Here is a 21,910-nt window from a genome sequence, read left to right as displayed (position 1 = left end):
CTGGGTAGGTCGCTCAGTTGCTTAAACTTCTGCCTTCGGCTCAGGTCATGATGTCTGGGTCCTGGGATCGAGTCCTGCGTCCGGCTCCTTGCTCAGTGGGGAGTCTGTTTCTCCCTTTGCCTCTGCCCGCGCCCCCCCGCCCCCTCCCCCCCACTCATGCTCTCTCAAATAAATAAAATCTTAAACAAACTGAGGGTTTTAGAGGGGAGGGGGGATGGGCCAGCCCGGTGATGGGTATTAAGGAGGACACGTATCGCATGGAGCACTGGGTGTTATACACAGTGAGTCATGGAACACTACATCAAAAACTAATGATGTACTACTGTACGGTGACTAACATAATGTAGTAAAAAAAATAAAATACTACATAGATCTTATGGAGCTATCAAGAGGTAGAACATTCAGGGTGAAGGTATGAGTAAGTTCAAGCCAGAGCCTTAGATATTATAAAGGGGAAAAAAGGATGGTTGCAATTCATCTCCAACCCTGCACCTACCTGACGCACGATACTTACTCATGGTTGGAGGACACACTCCTATCCCTTGCACTTACAGTGATGGAGGCGGCTGGTCTAGCCACCTGCACCTGCTGGACTACAAGGGCATCGCCATTTCCCAACATTCCCAGCGCACTCCCTGACACCTCGGTCTGGACCACAAGTCTGACTGATGCAGGACTCTTAGGTTCTATGTGCTAGTCTGATAAGGGGCTGCTTTTCCATCTGGGGATCGGGGCTCCTTCAAGCTCTACAGAAGCACGAGGATCGGATTTCGTCTATGGCACAACTTGGAGCCTATGAACAAGTATCCTGCTATGAACTCGTGGGCAAACGATCACCCAGCTCCTCCTTCAATGCCACCGCCCCAGGAGGTCCTCTCGCAAGCCCTCCTGCTCTGGGGCTGCTCGGCGCTCGCTGAGGACACAGCGGGGACCACGGCCAACTTCGTCCCCGCTCTCGGGAAACTGACCCCAGGACACTGACACGATGTCCAAGAGAAGAACCAAGGGCAGCAGCTTGGTGCCCTTTGCAATTTCCCATTGACAACGGCCATGCACCCCAGTTTCCTTTATATTTCCAGATGTGCATCCAGCCCCCGATATTATTGTCCATCGAACCCACAAGAGCCTCAAGGAGACAAGCTGGGTTGAAATCAAGCAACTGCTGCTAAATGTCCATAAAACACACCTGCTTCCTCCTCTAAAGTTAAATCCTTCGTCATGGCATTCGAGGCTTTCTACAGTGTCCCTTCAACCCACTTCTGGCCTGACCTTTGGTTACCTCCCTCCACGAATCCAGCACCCCTGCCAAGCTGGGCTGCTCTCTAGTTCTTTTTTTTTTTTTTTTTTAAGATTTTATTTATTTATTTGACAGAGAGAGAGAGAGACAGCCAGGGAGAGTGGGGACACAAGCAGGGGGAGTGGGAGAGGAAGAAGCAGGCTCCCAGCGGAGGAGCCTGATGTGGGGCTCGATCCCAGGACTCTGGGATCATGCCCTGAGCCGAAGGCAGACGCTTAGCGACTGAGCCACCCAGGTGCCCTGTTCTCTAGTTCTTGAACTTACTGTGCCTCGTACTCAGAATTCTGCCTCCCATGTCACAACAGCCTCCTTTCCCCTCTGTGACCTTCAAAATGTGACTCATCTTTAAGTTTTAAACACATCCTCCTTTATGAGGCTTTTTCTGATTCTTTCAAAAGGATTAGGTCTCCTGCTGTTTATATTTCTTGAGAACCGTGTTTATACATCTTCATACGAAGCACTTTCTGTAGCTTATAACTGCCTTCGACCCCTACAGCTGGCGAGGCAACACTTCTTATAAATTCCGTCAAGGCTGGCGGAGCACCTTGCACAGGGTGGGCCGTCAAAACATCAGTGCCATCCAGCCTTACCAAGCAAGGAAATCCAATCCCACGCTACAGCATGGACGGGCCTTGAGGGCATTAGCAAAGCGAAGCAAGCGTCTGCTAAAAAGACGAACACTACGGGATTCCCCTTATCGGAGGTGCCTCAAATCCTAGAAACAAGAAGTAAAGTGGTGGTTGTCAGGGGCCACGGCAGGAGGAAAGGAAAAGGGGAGTCGTTTAATAGGTACAGAGTTTGACTTTTGCAAGACGACAAAGTCCTGGAAATCCTGTTGTACAAAACGTGAATCTAGTTAACGTTACTGAATTGCACACTTACGACCTGTGATACGTTATGTTTTTACCAATATAATAAAAAGTGCCAAGTGAATTCCATTTCCATCCTAACAGTGCCACCAAAAAAGAAAGGTATTTTGCCATCATCATCACACTGGTCACAGAGGTGACAGCGGAGCGCACCCGTCATAAACTTTTAATAGAAAGTCCTCCCGTGCACCAAGAAAGAATTTCTGCATTTTAAGAAAGGGAAATCAGGACTGGAAAAATACAGAAAACTGGGGATAAAGAGCAAATTCGGGTATATTTCCCATTCCTTCAAGGTATTGGCTACCCAGAGACTATGAACCTTAAACCTCTTTCTGAGGCTTTGGGGTTACAGTTCATGTTTTCCTCTTAAAGGCAGAAACGAGCTCCAAGGTCACCGTGGTCCACTTACCAGTTTTCCTGCAGTTTCAGAGTAGAATGCAAGGATAGAGGCAAAAGGAGATGATTTTGTAGGATTGGAGAGGAGGATGCAGGAGGAGAACAAGGCAAGTGGGGAGGGAAACTGGAGAGAAATGGGGACACACAGTAGCGAGCCAGAGAGGAACAACAAAATCACAGATCCGAATGTGACTACAGAAGAGTCCGCCGTGGATGTGTCCACAAAACTCGAGAGACAGCATAAACAGGAATGTTGGTTTTGGTGTGACGAGCTCTGGGTAGAAGATTCTCATTAGACATGTGAGGCTGAGAAGTACCAGAGGGCACGGATGCCATTTGCCAGGTAAGTCTGCAGCTGTAAAAACTCTGGAATGTTGAAATTAGCCATCCACCAACACAAGTTCCTTGTATTTCAGGGTCTAAAGACAAAGAAACCCTGGGCAGGTTCACATTAGCAGAAGGGCTTATTTTTAAAGGATCAGCAACACTTCCTTTTCTTTTTGTCCTTTCTTTTAAGGATTTATTTATTTATTTGAGAGAGAGAGAGAAAGAGAAGAGGGAGAGCAAGCGGGAGAGGGGCAAAGGGAGAGTTAGAGAATCTCAAGCAGGCTCCACACTGACTCGGGATCTCACACCCCTGAGATCATGACCTGAGCCCAAGTCAAGAGCTGGACGCTTAACTGACTGAGCTACCCAGGCGCCCCAATACTTCCTTTTCTTTGCTGAACTGCAAGTCTCTAATTGTGGCCAAGTGCTTCCCATGTGATTTGGCCTGTTCTTGATTCTTACAGGCTATTTCTGGCATGTTCTTCCAAACCCAACCCAAATGCATTCAAGTCCTCCTCTCTATAATCAAGTACCTTGAGAATATTACTTATTTTTGAAAGACTGGATACATTTTGTCTTTGAGTTATGCAAATAAAGAAGCCAATTTCCTTTCTTTAAAAATTTAATTAATCAATCAATTTATTTATTTTTAGGGGGGAGGAGAAAGAGCGCAAGCAGTCGTGGGGGGTGTTAGAGGACCACAGGGGGAGAGAGACTCTTAAGCAGGCTCCACGCTCAGCACAGAGCCCAGCATGGGGCTTAATCTCATGACCCTGGAGTCCTGACTTGAGCTGAAATCAAGAGTTGGATGCTTAACCAAGTGAGCCACCCAAGCACCCAAGAAGTCAATTTTCTTAAACAGACTGAAACACACAAGACCAAAAAAACAAAAACAAAAAACCAAACCGAAGAAAGCTCATATTCCATTGTTTTGAATTTTAAGAATAGGCATCTTAGTGAGGAGAGTAGAAACTAATGGTTATGAGTAAGAACTCTGGAGAAAACCAAAGTAGGTCCATCTCTGGCACTTATTAGCTATGTAACCACGACTGAGTTATTTAACTTATCCGAATTTCCTTTTCCTCCTCTAGGAAAAAGAGAGAATAATGATAATAGTATCGACTATTAGGATCGACTAGGACTAACGATATGCTGTTAAGTTCTCAAAAAAATGGCAGCTGCCATTATCCCCCAAGTGTGAATGTCAGACTGTGAAGTCCAGCTCTCGTAGGAGTTGATTATCCACCATTCAAATAGCACCTGTGGGGTACCTAATCACAGGTACCGTATGCGGAGGCATGGATTATTCATGTAGTGTGTCATACTGGACTCTTGGAGACAGGATGGCTGGAGAGGTGATTAACAAAGACTTTGAAAGATAGGAGACAGTGGGTTTTTTTTTTTTTTTCCACTTCAATCAACACTTTTCCTCTGGGGTCCACCATCATCCCAAGAAAGATGCACTTTGAGAATCATTCACCTCAGTTCATACGCATTATGCAACCAGCTCTGCTATGCACCATACTTCCAGAACCGATGCTCCCCCATCACGTGAAATTGTGTATGTTGCTGTTGGAGAACAGGATGATGACAAGAGCAGAAGAAAGACTGTTTGGGAGAGCTAGTAGGCTTCTCACTACTTGCTGGCCAACAGAGAAAATTCGTGAGACAGTCTCCAAGTTCATAACGGTCTTCCTGATAAAGTGGAAGCACATGCCACAGCAGATAATTCTGCTTGTCTTTGCCTGAGCCTATACTTGGAAGTGGCCCCAGGTCAGGCTCACCTTCCTCTAGTATCTTACAGGACCATTAACCAATGTCACTCTATTAATCATGCTGGGTGTCTTTCAAACTGTCCTGTGTTTCCTTTAAAAAATGTCAACAGGACAACCGACAGTGAGAGAGAACATGCTACAACTTATAAGTCTCGATTTAGAGTTCTAGAATTCTTGGTTTATTAATTTCTTCTGACAGAGCCCAGATGTCTCTAGAGTAATTAGTAACAGAACAGGGTTAATGTAGCTGCCTCATGGTGATGCAGATTCATGATGACTGATTGTTCACCTACAAAAATTAAGCATGTCTAATTGAGTTTAAACCCAAAAGGACAGCACCAGGCTTGCAGCCCACAGATATCTCCACCTGTCTTGTCTTCCTCCTATTTCGGAGGCTACCAGATACAGCTCGGGAAGGACTGTTAGCTCTAATGTATCTTTATCCATTCAATCCATGCTACATAGAGGTAAGGTTTATAGAGAGTAGAGAAGTCCACTCTCCTTGGACAAGGGTGGGGAAGCCAGAGATTGGGCTCATTCAGATATCCTCAGTCTCGCATATATCAAGAATCCTGCAGATACCAGGCCACCCACGTTCACGGCTCATAGCTGAAGCTGGGAATGAATGAAGTGCGCCTTCATTAATTAGAGAACTAGATAAATGAGAGGCTCTTGTTGGCTAAGAAAGTGTCAATTCTTTGAAAATGGCTTTTCTATTGTTCTGTTCTCTCTCCTCCTGCTGTGATCAGCCAGATGCTTGTGAGCTCGTATTTCAGACACAGGAGTCGCTTCCTCCATAGTCTCCCTGGTTCAGATTATTCAATTTAATTCAACTAGTGATTCTGGAGAATGAGGCATAGGGCTGGCCTTTCTAGGCCGTCCACTTTCTCTTCCTGTTCATTCTCCACAGTGACCCAGGAAAACTTTCGAAAGGCTGGTTTTCATCACATCATCCTCTGCTCAAAAACCTCCAAAGGCTCTCCGATGCCATGAAAACGGAGTCTAAATCCCCACAGAACCCTTTCTCAACTCATCCTGAGATGCACCCTCTGCCCCAGCTCCGCCACCTCGTCACCGACCCAAACCAATGCCATCTCTGGGCCTCTGAGCAGGGCCTTCTCTCCTGGAATGTTCTCCCCTCGTTCTCCATAAATGCCCTTTATGCTTGAAGGGTCAGCTCAAGCTTCAGCCCTTCCACGCCCTTTCATCAGACTGCACGGACCTCCAAGTGATATTCAGACAGTATCCTGGCACTCTATTACGTGTATATATAATATAGATAACATACAAAATATATATATGTGAAATTTACATATTAAACCGTCCTTTATTTGCACCCGCTTTGATACCCAGCACATATGTGATGAATAAACATGAACTACGTACAAGAGTTTACTTTGCAATATTTACTCTTCAGGGAAATTTGGCATCAAAGCCTTCCAAAGCCTATAGCTCTTCAAAGGTATATAATTGATTTCTAGAAAGAGAATAAGCAACTCTAATTCTAGAATGAAATTGGGAGAAATTCCGATGCTCGTGAAGCAATGATGCCCCTGAGGATGTTGGCTGCGGATTTTCACAACAGAAGATGGGAGAGTCCACAAGGGGCCAAATACTTAAGTCCGACTTCGCCCCCGGGCAGCTAACAAAAGTGTGGCGGGGAGTATTTACGAACACGAGAACCAGTTCACAAGATACCAATGCGGGCAAAAAGCCGCTGGCATATAGCAGGCATTTGACTTTTATTAGGCAGACAGACAAATGGACAGCGGTTATCTCCTAGAGGGAAGTTTATGAGAGCATTCTCTCCTTGTGGTTTGTCTACGCATTTACAGTTTGGGGCCCTGGACTGACGTGTTATTAATACGTTGAATGGTTCCTTTAGAAGGAAATGTGCTCTTTTGAACCACAAGCATCTGGCTTGGATGGACACACACGTCGCTAGAGTAGTTTGACTCAATCTTGTGTTTAAGCTGGACTCGAATAAAACTCAGCACCATGTGGGAGACACCCTTCTATCGCAGAGACAACGTTCCCTGGACAAGGAATTAGGAAGCGTGGGGTCCAAGCGTGCCTCCACTGCACTGTTCCTGCTAGCCCTGCTGAAGGCACTCGTTTTTCTTAAACTTCAGTTTTCTACTATAAAAGAGGTGAATATTCTGCCCCACCTCCATCCTCGTCACATCTCACAAAAATGCACAGATATCAATTAGCAACTATTTACGAAAATACCAAACGCACAATGAAAAGGCAGCCGAACAGGTGAAACTACTCTTAAGGCTGGAGAAACAACCCCCCTGAAATCTTTACTCTTTAATTAAACCACAAGGTTAAATCAGAAAGTTGTGTCTGATTCATGTGTGGTGGAGTACAATTTCACTAGATGCCCAATTCAATAGCTAGCGGTGCGTGCGTTCACTAATGCTTTAAACATGAAAACCTAAATATCATTTTAGAACAAAACTTCCTCTTCTTTTAAAAGTATTTCCCACAATACTCTGCAGACTGTCTCTACTTTTTTTTTTTTAACAGAACAAACAGCACAGACATGAATTTTAATAGAGGAAATATGCCAGGCTTCAGATCAATAATTTAAAGACAAAAACTTTAAGAGCTTTGGCAAACTCATTATGAAGGGAACAAGGTACTACTCTTCATCTTTGCAAAGATTTTGACATTGAATCTAATTCAGCTCGATGGGCAAATAATCGTGAGTCAGCCACATAAATACCAATGTACATATTTACAGATACACATGACAAAGGCTCTTGGCATATGGCTGGCAGGTGCATGTTGAATGCTTCTTGACAAAAACACACAAACCCAGGTCACGACTGCGTGTACCAAGACGCACATGGAAACACCCAAATGTCCCACAGAGCAACCTCACCGGAGAGGTGCAACGGGCCTCAGATAAAAAGAAAAAGAGCAAGAGATCATCCCTTGAAGGGAAGGCAGGGCTGCACGCCCCCAGAAGACGTCTTGACTCACCTGTTAAGTGGTTGGCAATCCTGGCAGTGGGTTTGGGAGGCAGGGCGGGGGGTTGCTTGAGAAGGGACAGCTGCTTCACTGGGGTCTCCTCATGGTCTCCAGAGAAAGCAGCAGGTTTTTTGGGGGGCAGTAGCAGGACTGGTTTGGCTGAAGGATCTTGGGACAGGAGGACTCCAGACTCACTGGCAGAGGGACTCTCTTCAGACACTGAGGGGACAACCACACGACACACAGGAGACATTACACAAACGCAGTGCGGGGGGGCCGGCGGGAGCACACAGGACGGGGGTGTGGGTTAGCAACACAGCAGAGCACTGACGGTTGCAGGTCGCCATGTATGTGGGGGAGAGTGATAAAGCGGGTGGTGGGGGGGTGGGTGGAGGGGCACATCAGGGAGGCTGAGGCAGTAAGGGAGGGGGGAGGGGCAAGAGGGAGGAAAAAGGAAGAGGACATTTTCTGCAAACTCTCCCAAGCTTCACGTCAATCTTGGCATTTGTACTACACCCCCTGTGAGCTCTCTAAAACGTGACTCATGGGACCACAGCAACAACCCACAGCCGGCAGGTGCAGCGGGCCGGGGACAAAGAGCCCCATCTGAACCGAACCAGCACCAAATGCTGGCATCTTCCTTGGGCCTGTTTGCCCTTTGTTGAGAGGAAGACAGGAGATTCCGGGGTCTTGTTTTTGCCCACTGGGTCTCCCCGGGTCTGGGACATGAAGTCACGGAAGGAGCCCTAGAGGCTGATACCAGGCCGGGAACCCTCACGTGCCTGGAGTGGCTGCTGCTCCAGGTTCTGGAGCCAGCCAAGCCAGGCAGCGGCCGCCAGCAGGCACCTTGCAGGCTTAGGGGCTCCTATAAACCTTGACCAGACAAAGGATGCAACAAGACAATGTCTTTCTGTCTCCCAGCTTCCTCTCTCCTCTCACTTGCTGGAATGATGATTTTCTGTTTGATTTCCCCTATTTCTCTTTGTTCCGCAGTTGGTCTGACTCCTCCTTTCATCCACGAAACCCCGACTGGCTCAAGTTAAGAGCCGTCCTGGGGCAGGGAGGGATGGGGGTGCTGCCTGGCCAACAAGACTGAAGCTCTGAGTTCACTGGGATGACAGATCTCCCTCTAACGGTCAAATCTGTGTGATTCCAGCATCACAAGGAAGGTTGGATGAGAAACACAATACACTTGCTTTAGCTGGAAAAATCTTCTCAGCCAGGCAGCTGCATAGCCTCCTTCCTCTCATCGCTGCTATGATAGGAATGAGTGTACTGACTCTCCCCTGACCTCTTCTTCCTCCCTAATCTGGGTAGCAGTGAACCCTGTAGCTTCAAAGCCCTTGCAAATAACCCTCATGAGCTCTTGGTTCTCCCCCCTCCCAAGGGACACCATGACCATCAGTGTCGGACACACTGACAGGGCAATGCTCACCAGGTCCCAAAGCGCAGCATGGAATTGACTCAAACACCAGCTCTCCCGTCTTCGCACCTGAGCTCTGCTGCTGCGGACTTTGCATATGGTGTGGAAAAGGGACATGGCCTTTCTCCCCGGGATCTGGAGACTCCAGAGTTCCCTTTCTCCCCAGGCTTGCCTCTTGCCAAAAAGATCACTCCTCACTGGCTGCTGGGAGGACCCTACCTTCTGAGGGAGTAATACTGACCATCCAGAGGGCTTTGGACCAAAGAAGTAGTGACAGGCCAGTGGTACCAAACACCATCTGTCAGCAGCATACAAGTTAACCTTAACCGGTAAACTGTATACAATTTAAGAGCCAATTAACACACTGATTGTATACAGTAAACGGATACAATTTGCTAAATTGACAACAACCATTTGCTGGTATACCGAGACTGGGCTTAAAGGCCGTGCCAGGGTTGTACAAACACGTGAATCAGATAGGTATCGTGTAGAAGAAGTGTAGGATTCCTTGGCTGGACCTTAAGAGAAAAGAGTGCTAGAAAAAAAACCAATGACATTTTAAATACCCAATAGTACAAAAACAGGGCATGTCTTCTTTAAAGACATTAAGATTACAAAAAATGTTCTTGAAAAACTACAGAACAGTAAGTATAAGTATGTACTGATTGGGCAGTTTTGTCCCCATTTCCAGGAGATTCTTAGGCTCGGGGTGGTGCAAAACAGAACTCCAAGTCCAGCCAGGCTACAGGTCCCGAATGCCACATGCAGCTCGACCAGGGGCATTACCTGTTCCGTCCATGATGTCTGAAGGCTGGAGCACCTCGTATGAGCAGGGATCCCTGGGCATGGGGACCGGCTCCATTTCGGACAGGGCAGGCAGAGACAGCTGGCTGGAGCTCAGGGACTGTCCGTTTTCCAGCGAATCATCTTCATTCGATATGGAGAGCTCCCCATCTGTGGGAGCAAGAAGGAGATGGCAGAGTTAGACAATGCCCGCCATCCAGGGAAGGGTGACATTTATCATTGGCGAACTGAATCTAAATGTTTTTGAACAATCTTTATCAAGGTCAGTCTGTAAAATCTACACTTGTTCTTTTGCTTTTCAGACACTTATTTTATTTTTAGACACATGGCATCTGACCACGAGGGCAGCAATTTCTAGCGACCTCTAGAAAATTGCCCGTTTGCTCTCCATCTTTCTAACCATAACCACCATATTTTGTATGCATTTTTTTAATGAAAGTGAATTAAAATGAACTTTTCTTCCTAATTTTTGAAAACCTGGAAGAACAGACGAGGCCTCAGAGACTGAAAAACCAGGATTAGAAATGCCTACTTTAGGGAGCCAAGGGCTTCATGCCGCTCAACAAACACTAGAAGTATGGTTCTCTAAGGCCCTAGGAAAAATTCATCCTCTTTTCTCTTTACTTCTGCCAGCATCCAATTTCTCCAGGCAGATAAGTGTTTAGGAGCTCAAAGGTCCCCCAGGCTCCCCTCCTGACAACAGGGACCGCTCCTCACTGGCTATTGGGAGGGTCCCACCTTCTGAGGGATTGAGTACTGAGGGCCTACTCAGAGGGCTTCAGACCACAGCTGAGGCTGCAGCGTCCCCAGGATGATGGAAAGTGCCAGAATTCTGGGGGGGGGGGGGGGGGGGCAGACTTTGATCTTCCTTACAGCTCCTCAAAGCAAGGGGCAGGCAGCTAGTTAACACCACGGGAGAGGATCAAAGGCTCCCACACAATGGCTATTTGTCAAATCGAAATTCTCCCAGTGTGATTTCATCCTAGCCCAGGGGAGTCCTAAATAACGAGGCATTAAAGTCAAATTAATTTTTAAAGAGTACGGAAAGCTGTTCCAGTAAGATGAATAAACATCCAGATGAAAGACTCCTAAGTTATGCTTAGTCAGAAACACAGAAGCTAGCAAAGCAATTACCTGCCTTAAAACTGGAAGAAAGAGGATTTACTTGTAGAAATGAAACAGTGAGATGACTCAAGGTGGATCTTGTATAAATAATCCTTTTCTTGTGCGATGCTCCTCCGAAGGCTTTAATGTTATACCCAGCAATGCGTGCTGGTAAAAGGGTGCTCCACCAGCGCCCCCCCCCCCCCCCATTAGAACCAGCCCGCTGAAACGGTCAACAGCGTCATCTACAAACCAACAGGCTTTAGACAGCATATGGTTCAAGGTCATAGGCTATTTGACCGGAACCTTGTATAAACATATAAGAAAAAGTAGAATAGATACCAAAAAATCATCAGAGGCAGATGACAGAAAGCACTGACACACTTGAAGATTGTGATTTTCTCCCCATTTTTTTCATTGGGCCTTTCTGTATGCCCGGAACGGCGCGGTAGTTAGTGCAGCTGTAATTAACACGACCACTACTCCTCGTTGATAAGAAGAGCAGTGTGGACTCTCAGTACACAGCTGAACCGAGAGTGTTCGGGAGAGAAGGGCCACGGGGGTGCGTTCCCGCGTTGCCGCCCCATTGGGGACGGTCCCCAGTCCCCACCGATGCCGTGGCAAGTAGCACGGCTTCGTGTTCCCAGTTCGTGGAATGATATCGTCGCTGCCACTCAGTCTAACACACCTCTAGGAACCCACTTTGATTCTTGATGCTCCCAGCGTAATAAAGGTCCCGGTTAAGACAACTGGAGGAGGAGGGGGTTTGGGGGGCCACTGCCAAGTTCTGCTTCTTCGGGGCGACGAAAGAATCAAATGACTGCTGTACTTTCGAACAGGTAAGAAGTACCCCAGAAGCAGTACTGGGGAGAAGACAGGACTGTAGCTGGATCACTTCAGACTCTATGAATCTCGGTTTCATCAAGGCTGCTGGCTTAGTACTAGAGGCTTTGCTAAGACCAGAGAAGCCGTCCTGGGGACACAGCAACTCTCAGAAATCTAGCTCCCCGTAGATTTAAAGTTCCTTTGCTAATTCGCAAAGGCCGCTTTGTAGAGGAAACATTATCTTGGGAATTCCACTGTCATAGTTTCTAAAAATACATTTCTACCAAAAAAAAAAAAATGAAGGAAAAAGAGTAAGACAACCCAACAGAAAGAGTTTATTTATCTGTACATATTTTTCATAGTTGTGATCTTACTACACATCAGATTTTGTGTCTTGGGTTTTGTTTTTGTTTTTTTTTACTATTACAAACATTACAATTTGCATAACTATAATCTTAACGATTACACTGGATGACTAAACTGGATTTTGTTTAGCTATCTTCCTGTGGCTGGTCATAAAGGGGGTTCCCATGTTTTATGATATAATGAAAAAAGGAGGCTCTGCCGATGACCTTCCTGCATAAAGCCTTTTCTGCAGTTAGGCGTCTCCCTTTTTAGGAGAAATTCCAATAGATGAAACTTATGTGTATTAATATTTCAATATCTAAGTGACACATACTTTGAATCTTGCAAAACTGTTTTGTGAAGAGTTTCTCTGTTTGCACAGCAACAAGGTACAGATCACAGGAATTTCTTTAGTTTTTGGTTATTTCTTCAATATGGACCTTGATAACCATGTTTTATCTACCTACCTACTGATCTAGCAGAAATAAATTGAAACCATTCAATAGGTATGACAAATCCATTATTAATATCATTTATGACTAAGAATGGTAGTAACAAAAGTGAAGACCATCTGATTTGGATTCATTTAACACGGGGTTACAATGATGCTTGCCCCTGTTAAGTAACTGCTGTTTTAAAATTCTTTTTGTGACATTTTCAAACACACACAAAAGTAGAGATAGTAATCTAACTGACCCCATTTACTCATCATCGAGCTAAGAAATCAGCTGGGAATTCCCAATGTTTGGTAATTCCAAATTCAATTAATCTGAAGAGTATGTCTCTCTCTACATCCTTTCTATTTACAAGTACGGTTTACCAGCCTCTCTATTGGCATTTCAATTCGCATTAGAAAAACTGTTCTTTTTTAGAAAGAAGCTAACCCTCCCGATGAAGAGGAGTCTCATGGATTATTGGTACCCTCATCTATCAAGATCATCACTGTCTCTTGTTATCGGGGACGAAAAAGAGTTTGCTCTTTATACTAATATTAGAAATTGTATTAGAAATAATATTAGAAATGATACTGCCCTATATAATATTAGAAATTATTTTGATGTTTTATATGACCTTCTAAAACGATCTGTAATAATGGTTTTCAAAATGGTGCACCACAACTACCGACAGTAAGAATGAGTAGCGGGAACAGAAGGGGGAAGGCCCCTGAGACCACAGGGGTTGAGATGGTGCTTCTCTGGCTTCAGCGGGGACCGCAATTCCCTGAAGTGGGGCTGGGTTCCACCCCCAGAGTTTCTGCGCCAGTAGTTTTGTGGTGGAACAGAGAATATGCATGGCTAGCAAGTTCTTGGGGGATGCCGGAGCTGCTGTGGCTGGTCAGAGTTCCACACTTTGAGACCCACTGGACTGGAGGTTAGGAGTCAGAGATTCAAGGAAATCTGGAACGGCAACAGTGCCTTGTCATGATGAGGCCTGGGGCAGGAAATGCTGTTTATGGGGCTAACACGGAACAGAGACAGTTGGATTAAACCTCAAAGAGGACAAGAAAGCAAGGGGTTGCGTTGTCTAACCAGGGATTGTGAACATGAACTTGTCACAGAGGAATATGGGACTGGGGAGAGCCGTAGGGGAGATTGGAAAATTGAAATGTGAGCCGGATGCAGACATATTTAACGAGGTAAAATCAGGTCACAGAAGTGACAGGGAACATGGTGCGGAAGTGAGTGCACGTCAAGGTCATAAATTTTAAATGATGAGACATAGAAAACAACGGATCTCAGCTCAGAACTGGTCACGGAAATTGTGCCAGCCTTATTCTCCTCCTCTCCTCGTGAGATGTAAGAAATAAAGATGTTGGTGGAGTCGGGTTAACAACCAAATCAAGGAGAGCGAAGGGAAAGGTGACAGTGAATTAATTCATTCAACTGGCAAACATCTGTCCAGAGCCTGTAATTAACAACACACATCACAACCCAGAAACCGCAAGCTCTCACAACGACCTTGTGAGTCAGACAGATGTTTGCTTTCAGCACCTTCTGATGCCTGTAGAAACCCCCACCTGGTCTGCTGGCCCCCGAGCCCTGGAGCTTTACCGCAGCCCACCCTGCTTCCCCCCCGCCCCCCCCCCCCAAGCCGGGCACGGTGCCAGGTGCTAAGGGAGGACATCACAACACAGATGAAGAAACGCAGAGACACAGACACCGGCAGGAATTAGTGTGAGAGGTGGGAAAGAGAAGCCAGAGTGGGAAGTTACACCCCGAGAAGCCGATGAAGAGAAGAGCTGAGGTAAGACAGAACACCCCACGCTCCGCACACAGGAGACCACGTGTTTGAGGAGGATTTTTGTCCCACGTGCAGTTTATTTTAACGTTCTGAAAGTACAATTTATGTAACAGTGGTGATCCAGAGGACTGGCTCAAAAGATACACTGAAAAATGCTTTGTTTTTGTTTGATTTAGGACTTGTATTCACCTAGAACCGGATGGCACCTTTGTGCCCATATTTGAGGGGTTTTTCAATTTTCCTCGATTGTTGTTTTGCTTTAGGAATACTCTCTGGTTTTAGGGTGACTGACACCTTCTGATCAATGAAATCTGCTCAAAGCTTAAGCTTAACTGAAGTTGTTTTTTTTAATACATGAAGGTCCCATGGAGAATGGGCAATGGGATTCTTTCAGGTTCTCACGGACAGCCACAGAACATTTACATTAAATAACATTAAAAACTGCACGAAAGATACTTTGTTCTGAGAGTGCTCATGGTTCATGGCGCTCTGAAGTTGAAGACAAGAAAGTATCAATTTTAATTCTGAAAAAATATTTTTTTATTTTTTTAAAAGATTTTATTTGAGAGAGAGAGAGCGCACAAGCAGGGGGAGCAGCAGACTCCCCACTGAGCAGGGAGCCCAACTTGGGGCTTGCTCCCAGGACCCCAGGATCATGACCCGAGCCGAAGGCAGATGCTTAACCGACTGAGCCACCCAGGTGCTCCTGAAAAAATACTTTAATATAAACTTAAGCTCGCCCCTGAATCTGATTTTCTAGGGTATGCATATGGATTATATAAAAACCTATGTTTAAAAATGTTTTTCTAGTTGGATAAGACATCCTTAAATAAATAATAGTTGACTATGAGTATAAAGTATTGCTTCACACCTATACACTGAACCATTATGGCATACATTTCACATGGAAAAAAAAAGGAAAACTTTAGAACTAGAATAAATACTATAAGTAAGTACGCATGCACACATTTATTTATTCAGATTTCGCAAGAGGGAAGCCAGATGGGGAGTTTTTGGCTTACTCACAAAACTTTTTTTTTTTTTAATAATGATTTTTTATTATATTATGTTAGTCACCATACAGTACATCCCCGGTTTCCGACGTAAGGCTCGATGACTCACAAAACTTTTTGATCTTTAATTTGCAAAATAAAATTCTGTACGCCAAATATAAGAAAAAGAGCAGTGTCGTGGGGAGACAGGAGCAAACACGGCTACTAGAAGATGGACTATTCCAAGTATGAAGAGTATGTGTACAAACAAAGTGTCCCGGGTGCCTCTTGGGAAATGGCAGAGCCTTGCCGGGAATGAAAGAAACACAAATGAAGTGACCATGTGGATGCCCAGACATTAAAAAATGTGTCTGAAATAATGTCAAGTACAACAGCAGAAAGGGGAGCCATGTGTCCCTGTGGATCAGGATCACGTCAAAATGAAATATGCATGCAAGCTGGCAAAGTTCTGAAGTAAATTTGACGAGACACAAGTGGAGTTTAATGATCATTAACTTTTTTTCTGTAAAGATGCTTCCATTTGTAAAACAAAATAACAACATAAAAACTGCATGCTGCTTTGTTACATTAAATTACAAAGAACTGGAACAAAAGTCCTTAAATTTGTATGGAACCAGAAAAGGCCCTGAATCTCCAAGGAACTGTTGGAAAAACAAAGCTGGGGGCATCACAATGCCGGATTTCGAGCTGTACTACAAAGCTGTGATCACAAAGACAGCATGGTACTGGCACAAAAACAGACACATAGACCAATGGAACAGAATAGAGAGCCCAGAAATGGACCCTCGGCTCTTTGGGCAACTAATCTTTGATAAAGCAGGAAAAAACATCCGGTGGAAAAAAGACAGTCTCTTCAATAAATGGTGCTGGGAAAATTGGACAGCTACATGCAAAAGAATGAAACTTGACCACTCTCTCACACCATACACAGAGATAAACTCCAAATGGATGAAAGACCTCGATGTGAGACAGAAATCCATCAAAATTCTAGAGGAGAACATAGGCAGCAACCTCTACGACATCGGCCAAAGCAACCTTTTTCATGACACATCTCCAAAGGCAAGAGAAACAAAAGATAAAATGAACTTGCGGGACTTCATCAAGATAAAAAGCTTCTGCACAGCCAAGGAAACAGTTAAAAAAAAAACTAAGAGGCAGCCCATGGAATGGGAGAATATATTTGCAAATGACACTACAGATAAAAGACTGGTATCCAAGATCTACAAAGAACTTCTCAAACTCAATACACGAGAACCAAATAAACAAATCAAAAAAATGGGCAGAAGATATGAACAGACACTTTTCCAATGAAGACATACAAATGGCTAACAGACACATGAAAAAATGTTCAAAATCATTAGCCATCAGGGAAATTCAAATCAAAACCACACTGAGATACCACCTTACGCCAGTTAGAATGGCAAAAATAGACAAGGCAAGAAACAACAATTGTTGGAGAGGATGTGGAGAAAGGGGATCCCTCCTACATTGTTGGTGGGAATGCACGTTGGTACAGCCACTCTGGAAAACAGTGTGGAGGTCCCTTAAAAAGTTAAAACTTGAGCTACCCTATGACCAGCCATTGCACTACTGGGTGTTTACCCCAAAGATACAGATGTAGTGAAGAGAAGGCCCATATGCACCCCAATGTTCATAGCAGCATTGTCCACAATAGCTAAATCGTGGAAGGAGCTGAGATGCCCTTCAACAGATGACTGATTAAGAAGTTGTGGTCCATATATACAATGGAATATTACTCAGCTATCAGAAAGAACGAATTCTCAACATTTGCTGCAACATGGACAGCACTGGAGGAGATAATGCTAAGTGAAATAAGTCAAGCAGAGAAAGACGATTATCATATGATTTCTCTCATCTATGGAACATAAGAACTAGGAAGAACGGTAGGGGAAGAAAGGGATAAAGAAAGTGGGGGTAATCAGAAGGGGGAATGAAACATGAGAGACTATGGACTATGAGAAACAAACTGAGGGCTTCAGAGGGGCGGGGGGTGGGGGAATGGGATAGACTGGTGATGGGTAGTAAGGAGGGCACGTATAGCATGGTGCACTGGGTGTTATACGCAACTAATGAATCATCGAACTTTACATCGGAAACCGGGGATGTACTATATGGTGACTAACATAATATAATAAAAAAACATTAAAAAAATAAATGAAAAAATAATAGTTTTTGTTGGAGGGAAACTCCCTTCCTCACTCCTCTGGTTTCTTGAGGCATTGATTTTCCCTAAGTCCTCGTTTTTTTTCTTTGGCCTGGCTTCTTACCCTTCTCTTCAGTGACCTCATTGCTAGGTCCCTGTTTCTCCACGGGGTGGAGCAAATCTATCCAAATGGTGAGCCCTAGGTTTCCCTCCTCACCTTGGACCAATGTTGATTCAGGACTCAGACTTTCTTCTTGGGGTGGGGTGGGGGGGCTGATGTGAGGTCCAGGTTTGGGTGGAGGGCAGGAGTTGAAAGTTGTTGTCAATGACTTCCTCTAGACTAGCCCTTACCAAGAGCACGCATATTGGATCCTTCAAATCCTTAGGGGTCTGGAGTTTCAAGGGAAGAGCATGCTTTTTCTATCTCAGGTAAAAAGAAACGGAAGGTGTTACAGGATGACAGGATGGTGTTATAAACCATGTTCTCTGTACATCCTTGAACAGAGCACCCCTAACTCATTCTCAGGAGGGCTGGGTGGGGAGAGAGAAGCAGCAGGTATGGTGGAAAGAACCCAGACTCTCAGTGCGGGGAGAGCCGTGTTCTTGTTTTTGCCATCACTGGCTTGCAAAACAAGTCACTGAACTTATGGGACTTCAGTTTCTGTCCCTTGAAAAAAAAACAGGGCTGTGTTGGATAATGCCCACCTTCCTTCCAGATGGAAGTGTTAAGTGTAGGACAGTGGGAAGAAATGAGAATAAGTCCTCCCCCTCCCCCCAAACTTGCAAATAAGCCTGAAATAACAGAGAAGCTAAAACAGCAAATCATTTAGGCTTTCTTTTTCTTGTCTGACTTGCTCTGTTTGGGCATATCACAAGAACAAGGAAATACACTGATGTTCACCAATAAAGTGTTATATTTTCATTAAAAAAAAAAAAAAACCGGTTAAGTAAGTTTTAGCATAGAGCTAGAAGGCTGTGCTCTACCTACAAAGCCTTTATATTCAGTAGAAAGACAAGGAGAAAAAACGGGACAGTGAAAGGGAGGGTCAGGGAAATATTTTTAAGCATTTTAGAGTGACAAGTACAATGCTGGACATTTTCTATATAATAGTAACAACCCCTTAAACAACATGTTGGGAATTTATTCTGAGCCAGGTACTTGTTCCTTTAATATATACATAAAACAGTTCTGTGGCGTTGGTACCAAAATTCCTCTCCCTGTAGAAAGGAAAGTGAGCATCACATGGTTAAACAACTTGCATAAAGTCACATAATTGGTTAGTAATGAGCTAGGAAGTGGTGAGAGTATGTGATCTCATTTAAAATGACTTAGAGATTTTACTTCCTCAAGGATGGCAAAAGAACAGTATAGGAATCCTTTAAAGACATGTAAATGTCAGCGTTAATACCCAAATTCTTTTTTTTTTTTTTTTAAGATTTATTGGAAATAGAGTGAGAGAGAGAACACAAGCAGGGTTGAGGGGCAGAAGGAGAGGGAGAAACAGACTCTGCACTGAGCAGGGAGCCCGACGTGCGGCTCGATTCCAGGACCCTGAGATCATGACCTGAGCAGAAGGCAGACGCTTAACGGACTGAGCCACTCAGGCATTCCAAAACCCAAATGCTGTTACTGTTAAGAACTTGCAACACAGAAGAGTGAATGGCATCATAAAATTCTGGCTACACTTATGCTCCCACACTAAAGAACAATTACTACGTAAGTGAAGCATCATGCGACAGTTTTAGACTGGAAACCCGAGGAGCATTAGTTAAACTGCATCTTTGTTGCTAATACACAGGCACGCTGGTGAAAATTCAAATGCATTTTCATTTATTGGTGATCCCCAATGGCTGTAATGAAAGCGAAACCAAAAAAGCAAAGCCACCTACGTTAAAGCAAACCATTACCTTTGTGATGACATGTAAGGAGAGCCTCCTGCAAGCACTTGCTAACTCGTGTTTCCCTTTGAGACAAGAGCCACTATTCAGCCCATTCCATGATCTCATTTTAGCTTCCCAGGCATGCTCTTGGACCAAAAAAGGGCACCTCCACTGGGTGGCTGATGAGTTCGAGTGGAAGATGTTTTCCCAAGAAAGTGTTACTCTAGTAGTGGTGGTCCTAATATTAGTAAGGCACAAAGTACAGACTTCATTGACTTTTTTTTTTCTTGACACTGATAGACTTTTCCACTAGAGTAGGAAAAAAAAAAAATCCACCCCTGTAGGCATTAGAGTCATTGTTTTGAAATCCACAAAGATGCCACTTTAGCCACAATGTACAGTTTTGGCAAAACTTCCATTCATCCCGATCACCTTTTAAATCATTATGATCGAAGCTACTAGCTGCTCTCATAGTCAGCCAAATGATTTGCTGAGCAACAGTTAGCTAAGAAAGAATTTATCTAAGGATTTGACCGAAAGGTTAAAAGCTTTAAACCTAAGAAGTTGGAAATGGCTCTCTGGCATGTGTCAACTTTCGTGGGAGATATTTTCTGCAATTTGCCTGAGTTCAGGGAAGGGTTATAATTAAACTACATGCTGCTACAGATGACATTTTGTAGAATTTGAAACATACACAGAAAGCAATACATTCCTCTCAAACATTGGCTGTTTGCGAATGAATGCATTTGATTCCTGAGCATTTAAAAAGACTTGAACTGAACATCTTCTTTGCAAAACCAAAACCAAAAGAAACCCAACAGTCTCATTCTCTCTTTCTTTCTCTCTTTTCTGGTGGGCTTTCTTTTCCACTGCGGAAAAGTCATTGTGAGCGTGTTTGTGTGTGTCTCTGTGCTTAAAAGGCTCTGTGTATCACCAGGATTTCAGGCAGACACCAGTGGATTCTGTAGGATCAGGGAACACATATGTTAGGAATCTACAAAGTTAGAGAATCTTCCATTTGATTTGCAGCTACAAGTCTCTGGATTATTCTGATCAGCTGATCCAGAGGAACGACTATGCAGGAGCCATGGGGTTCCTTTCTGTCTGATACAAGCATCTTTGTAACCCAGAGAGTCTTTTCGAACCTGCTACGTTGAAAATCTGTGCAAGATGCAGTTCAATACCAGAATTTAATCGATGCTGCGATATTCAGGACGGTTTCTTACATGGAATGGAGCGGTACCTATTTTTGTGCTCGGAGAATCACCTCGCCTTTTTTAGGCTTGCTACTGTTCTGGATTTCGTATCCTATTTTGAAATTAATTAAGAGGCCTTTGCCTAAGCCATTAAATATGTGAGGTGCAATGACTTCCTGTCACAAAAGTGGCCTTGACCTTGGGGAGCCTGTTTCGGTTGCATTTCCCTACAGCTGTTTTCTGCTGGATTTATCAGCATTTCCTGCCATATCCTCAGCTGCTTGCCGGGACTGCAAATGCCTCATTGTGTCAAACAGTGGTCTGTTTCATCTGTACTGGGGACAGCTTTGCCTGTACCCCCATCTTCACACCGAAGGCCAATGGCTCTTACATCATCTAACCTGATGAAGTATGAAGTATGATTTCCAAACAACGACTCTGGCTCCCAGGTTTGTAGCTGGAAGAGCGTTTGCCATCTTGCTCTTCCTGGGCATTCTGATACCAAAACTGCAACTGGGGCAGGGACTGAATATGAAATGAATGAGATGTCACAGCTTCTCCCCTATTGTATTATATGATCATGTGACTCTCAGAGAAGCACACTGCATCCTTGTGCAAGGGGCCTTGCCTAGTTATCAGGGTAGCCCAGCTGAAATTGGAATCCAAGACTCAAAAAAAAAAAAAAAAATCCTCAATGGCTAGAATGGGGGGCGGGAAGTGACAGGGGCTGGCCATTTCCAGACAGAGGTAAGCAACTCTGTTTCTCTAGCTGGGCTCTCCAAGAAGGCACCCACTAGCCACAGGCAGCTATAATTAGTTAAAACTAAATAAAATTTAAAATGCAGACCCCCTAGCCACACTTGAGGCACACAACAACCACGTGAGGCTAGCTAGAGGCTGCCGGGGTGGCCAGCACACAGAATGACAGAACATTTCTGTTACGGCCTAGAATTCTACTGGACGGTACTGCTCACGACAGACTTGAAAATCACAGTCATGGCCCTAATGAATATGAAAAAGGGAATGCATTTCTGGAGCTGGGAGGCTGAAAGGGTGTGGCTAACGTGGCCCACATCACAGTTAGTGCGCAGTTTTGTGGATAATATTTCCTTCTGAGAAATTAAGAGAGGGCTGGGGAGCGAAGACGTGCTCCGGGAAGCATGCGGCTGGCAAGAGTGAAGAGTTACAGAGGTGGGCACAGCCTGTGGAGAAGTCCTGAGGCCTCACACTGGAATCTCAGCTCTCCCGGGTGGGCGGCGGGGGGGGGGGGG

At 44.7% G+C, this 21,910-nt stretch overlaps 1 protein-coding gene across 3 annotated transcripts in view; it reads right to left on the bottom strand.

Annotated features, from left to right (window-relative positions):
* Window positions 1-21,910, bottom strand: part of PHACTR1 (phosphatase and actin regulator 1) — a 289,593-nt gene that overhangs the window by 76,654 nt on the left and 191,029 nt on the right. For 2 of the 3 annotated variants that reach the window (XM_040645055.1, XM_040645057.1), the window contains exons 4-5: window positions 9,853-10,020; window positions 7,656-7,862 (exon numbers count right to left, since the gene is read on the bottom strand). In XM_040645055.1, coding sequence (XP_040500989.1) covers window positions 7,656-7,862; window positions 9,853-10,020 — 375 coding nt within the window. The remainder of the gene's footprint in view (window positions 1-7,655; window positions 7,863-9,852; window positions 10,021-21,910) is intronic. The other variant, XM_040645056.1, reaches the window with a different exon arrangement.

This window comes from Ursus maritimus, unplaced genomic scaffold (assembly GCF_017311325.1).
Source record: "Ursus maritimus isolate PB19 unplaced genomic scaffold, ASM1731132v1 scaffold_30, whole genome shotgun sequence".
NCBI lineage: Eukaryota > Metazoa > Chordata > Mammalia > Carnivora > Ursidae > Ursus > Ursus maritimus.
The sequence above is the reverse complement of the archived record's forward strand: the minus strand, read 5'-3'. Positions and strand labels throughout refer to the sequence as shown.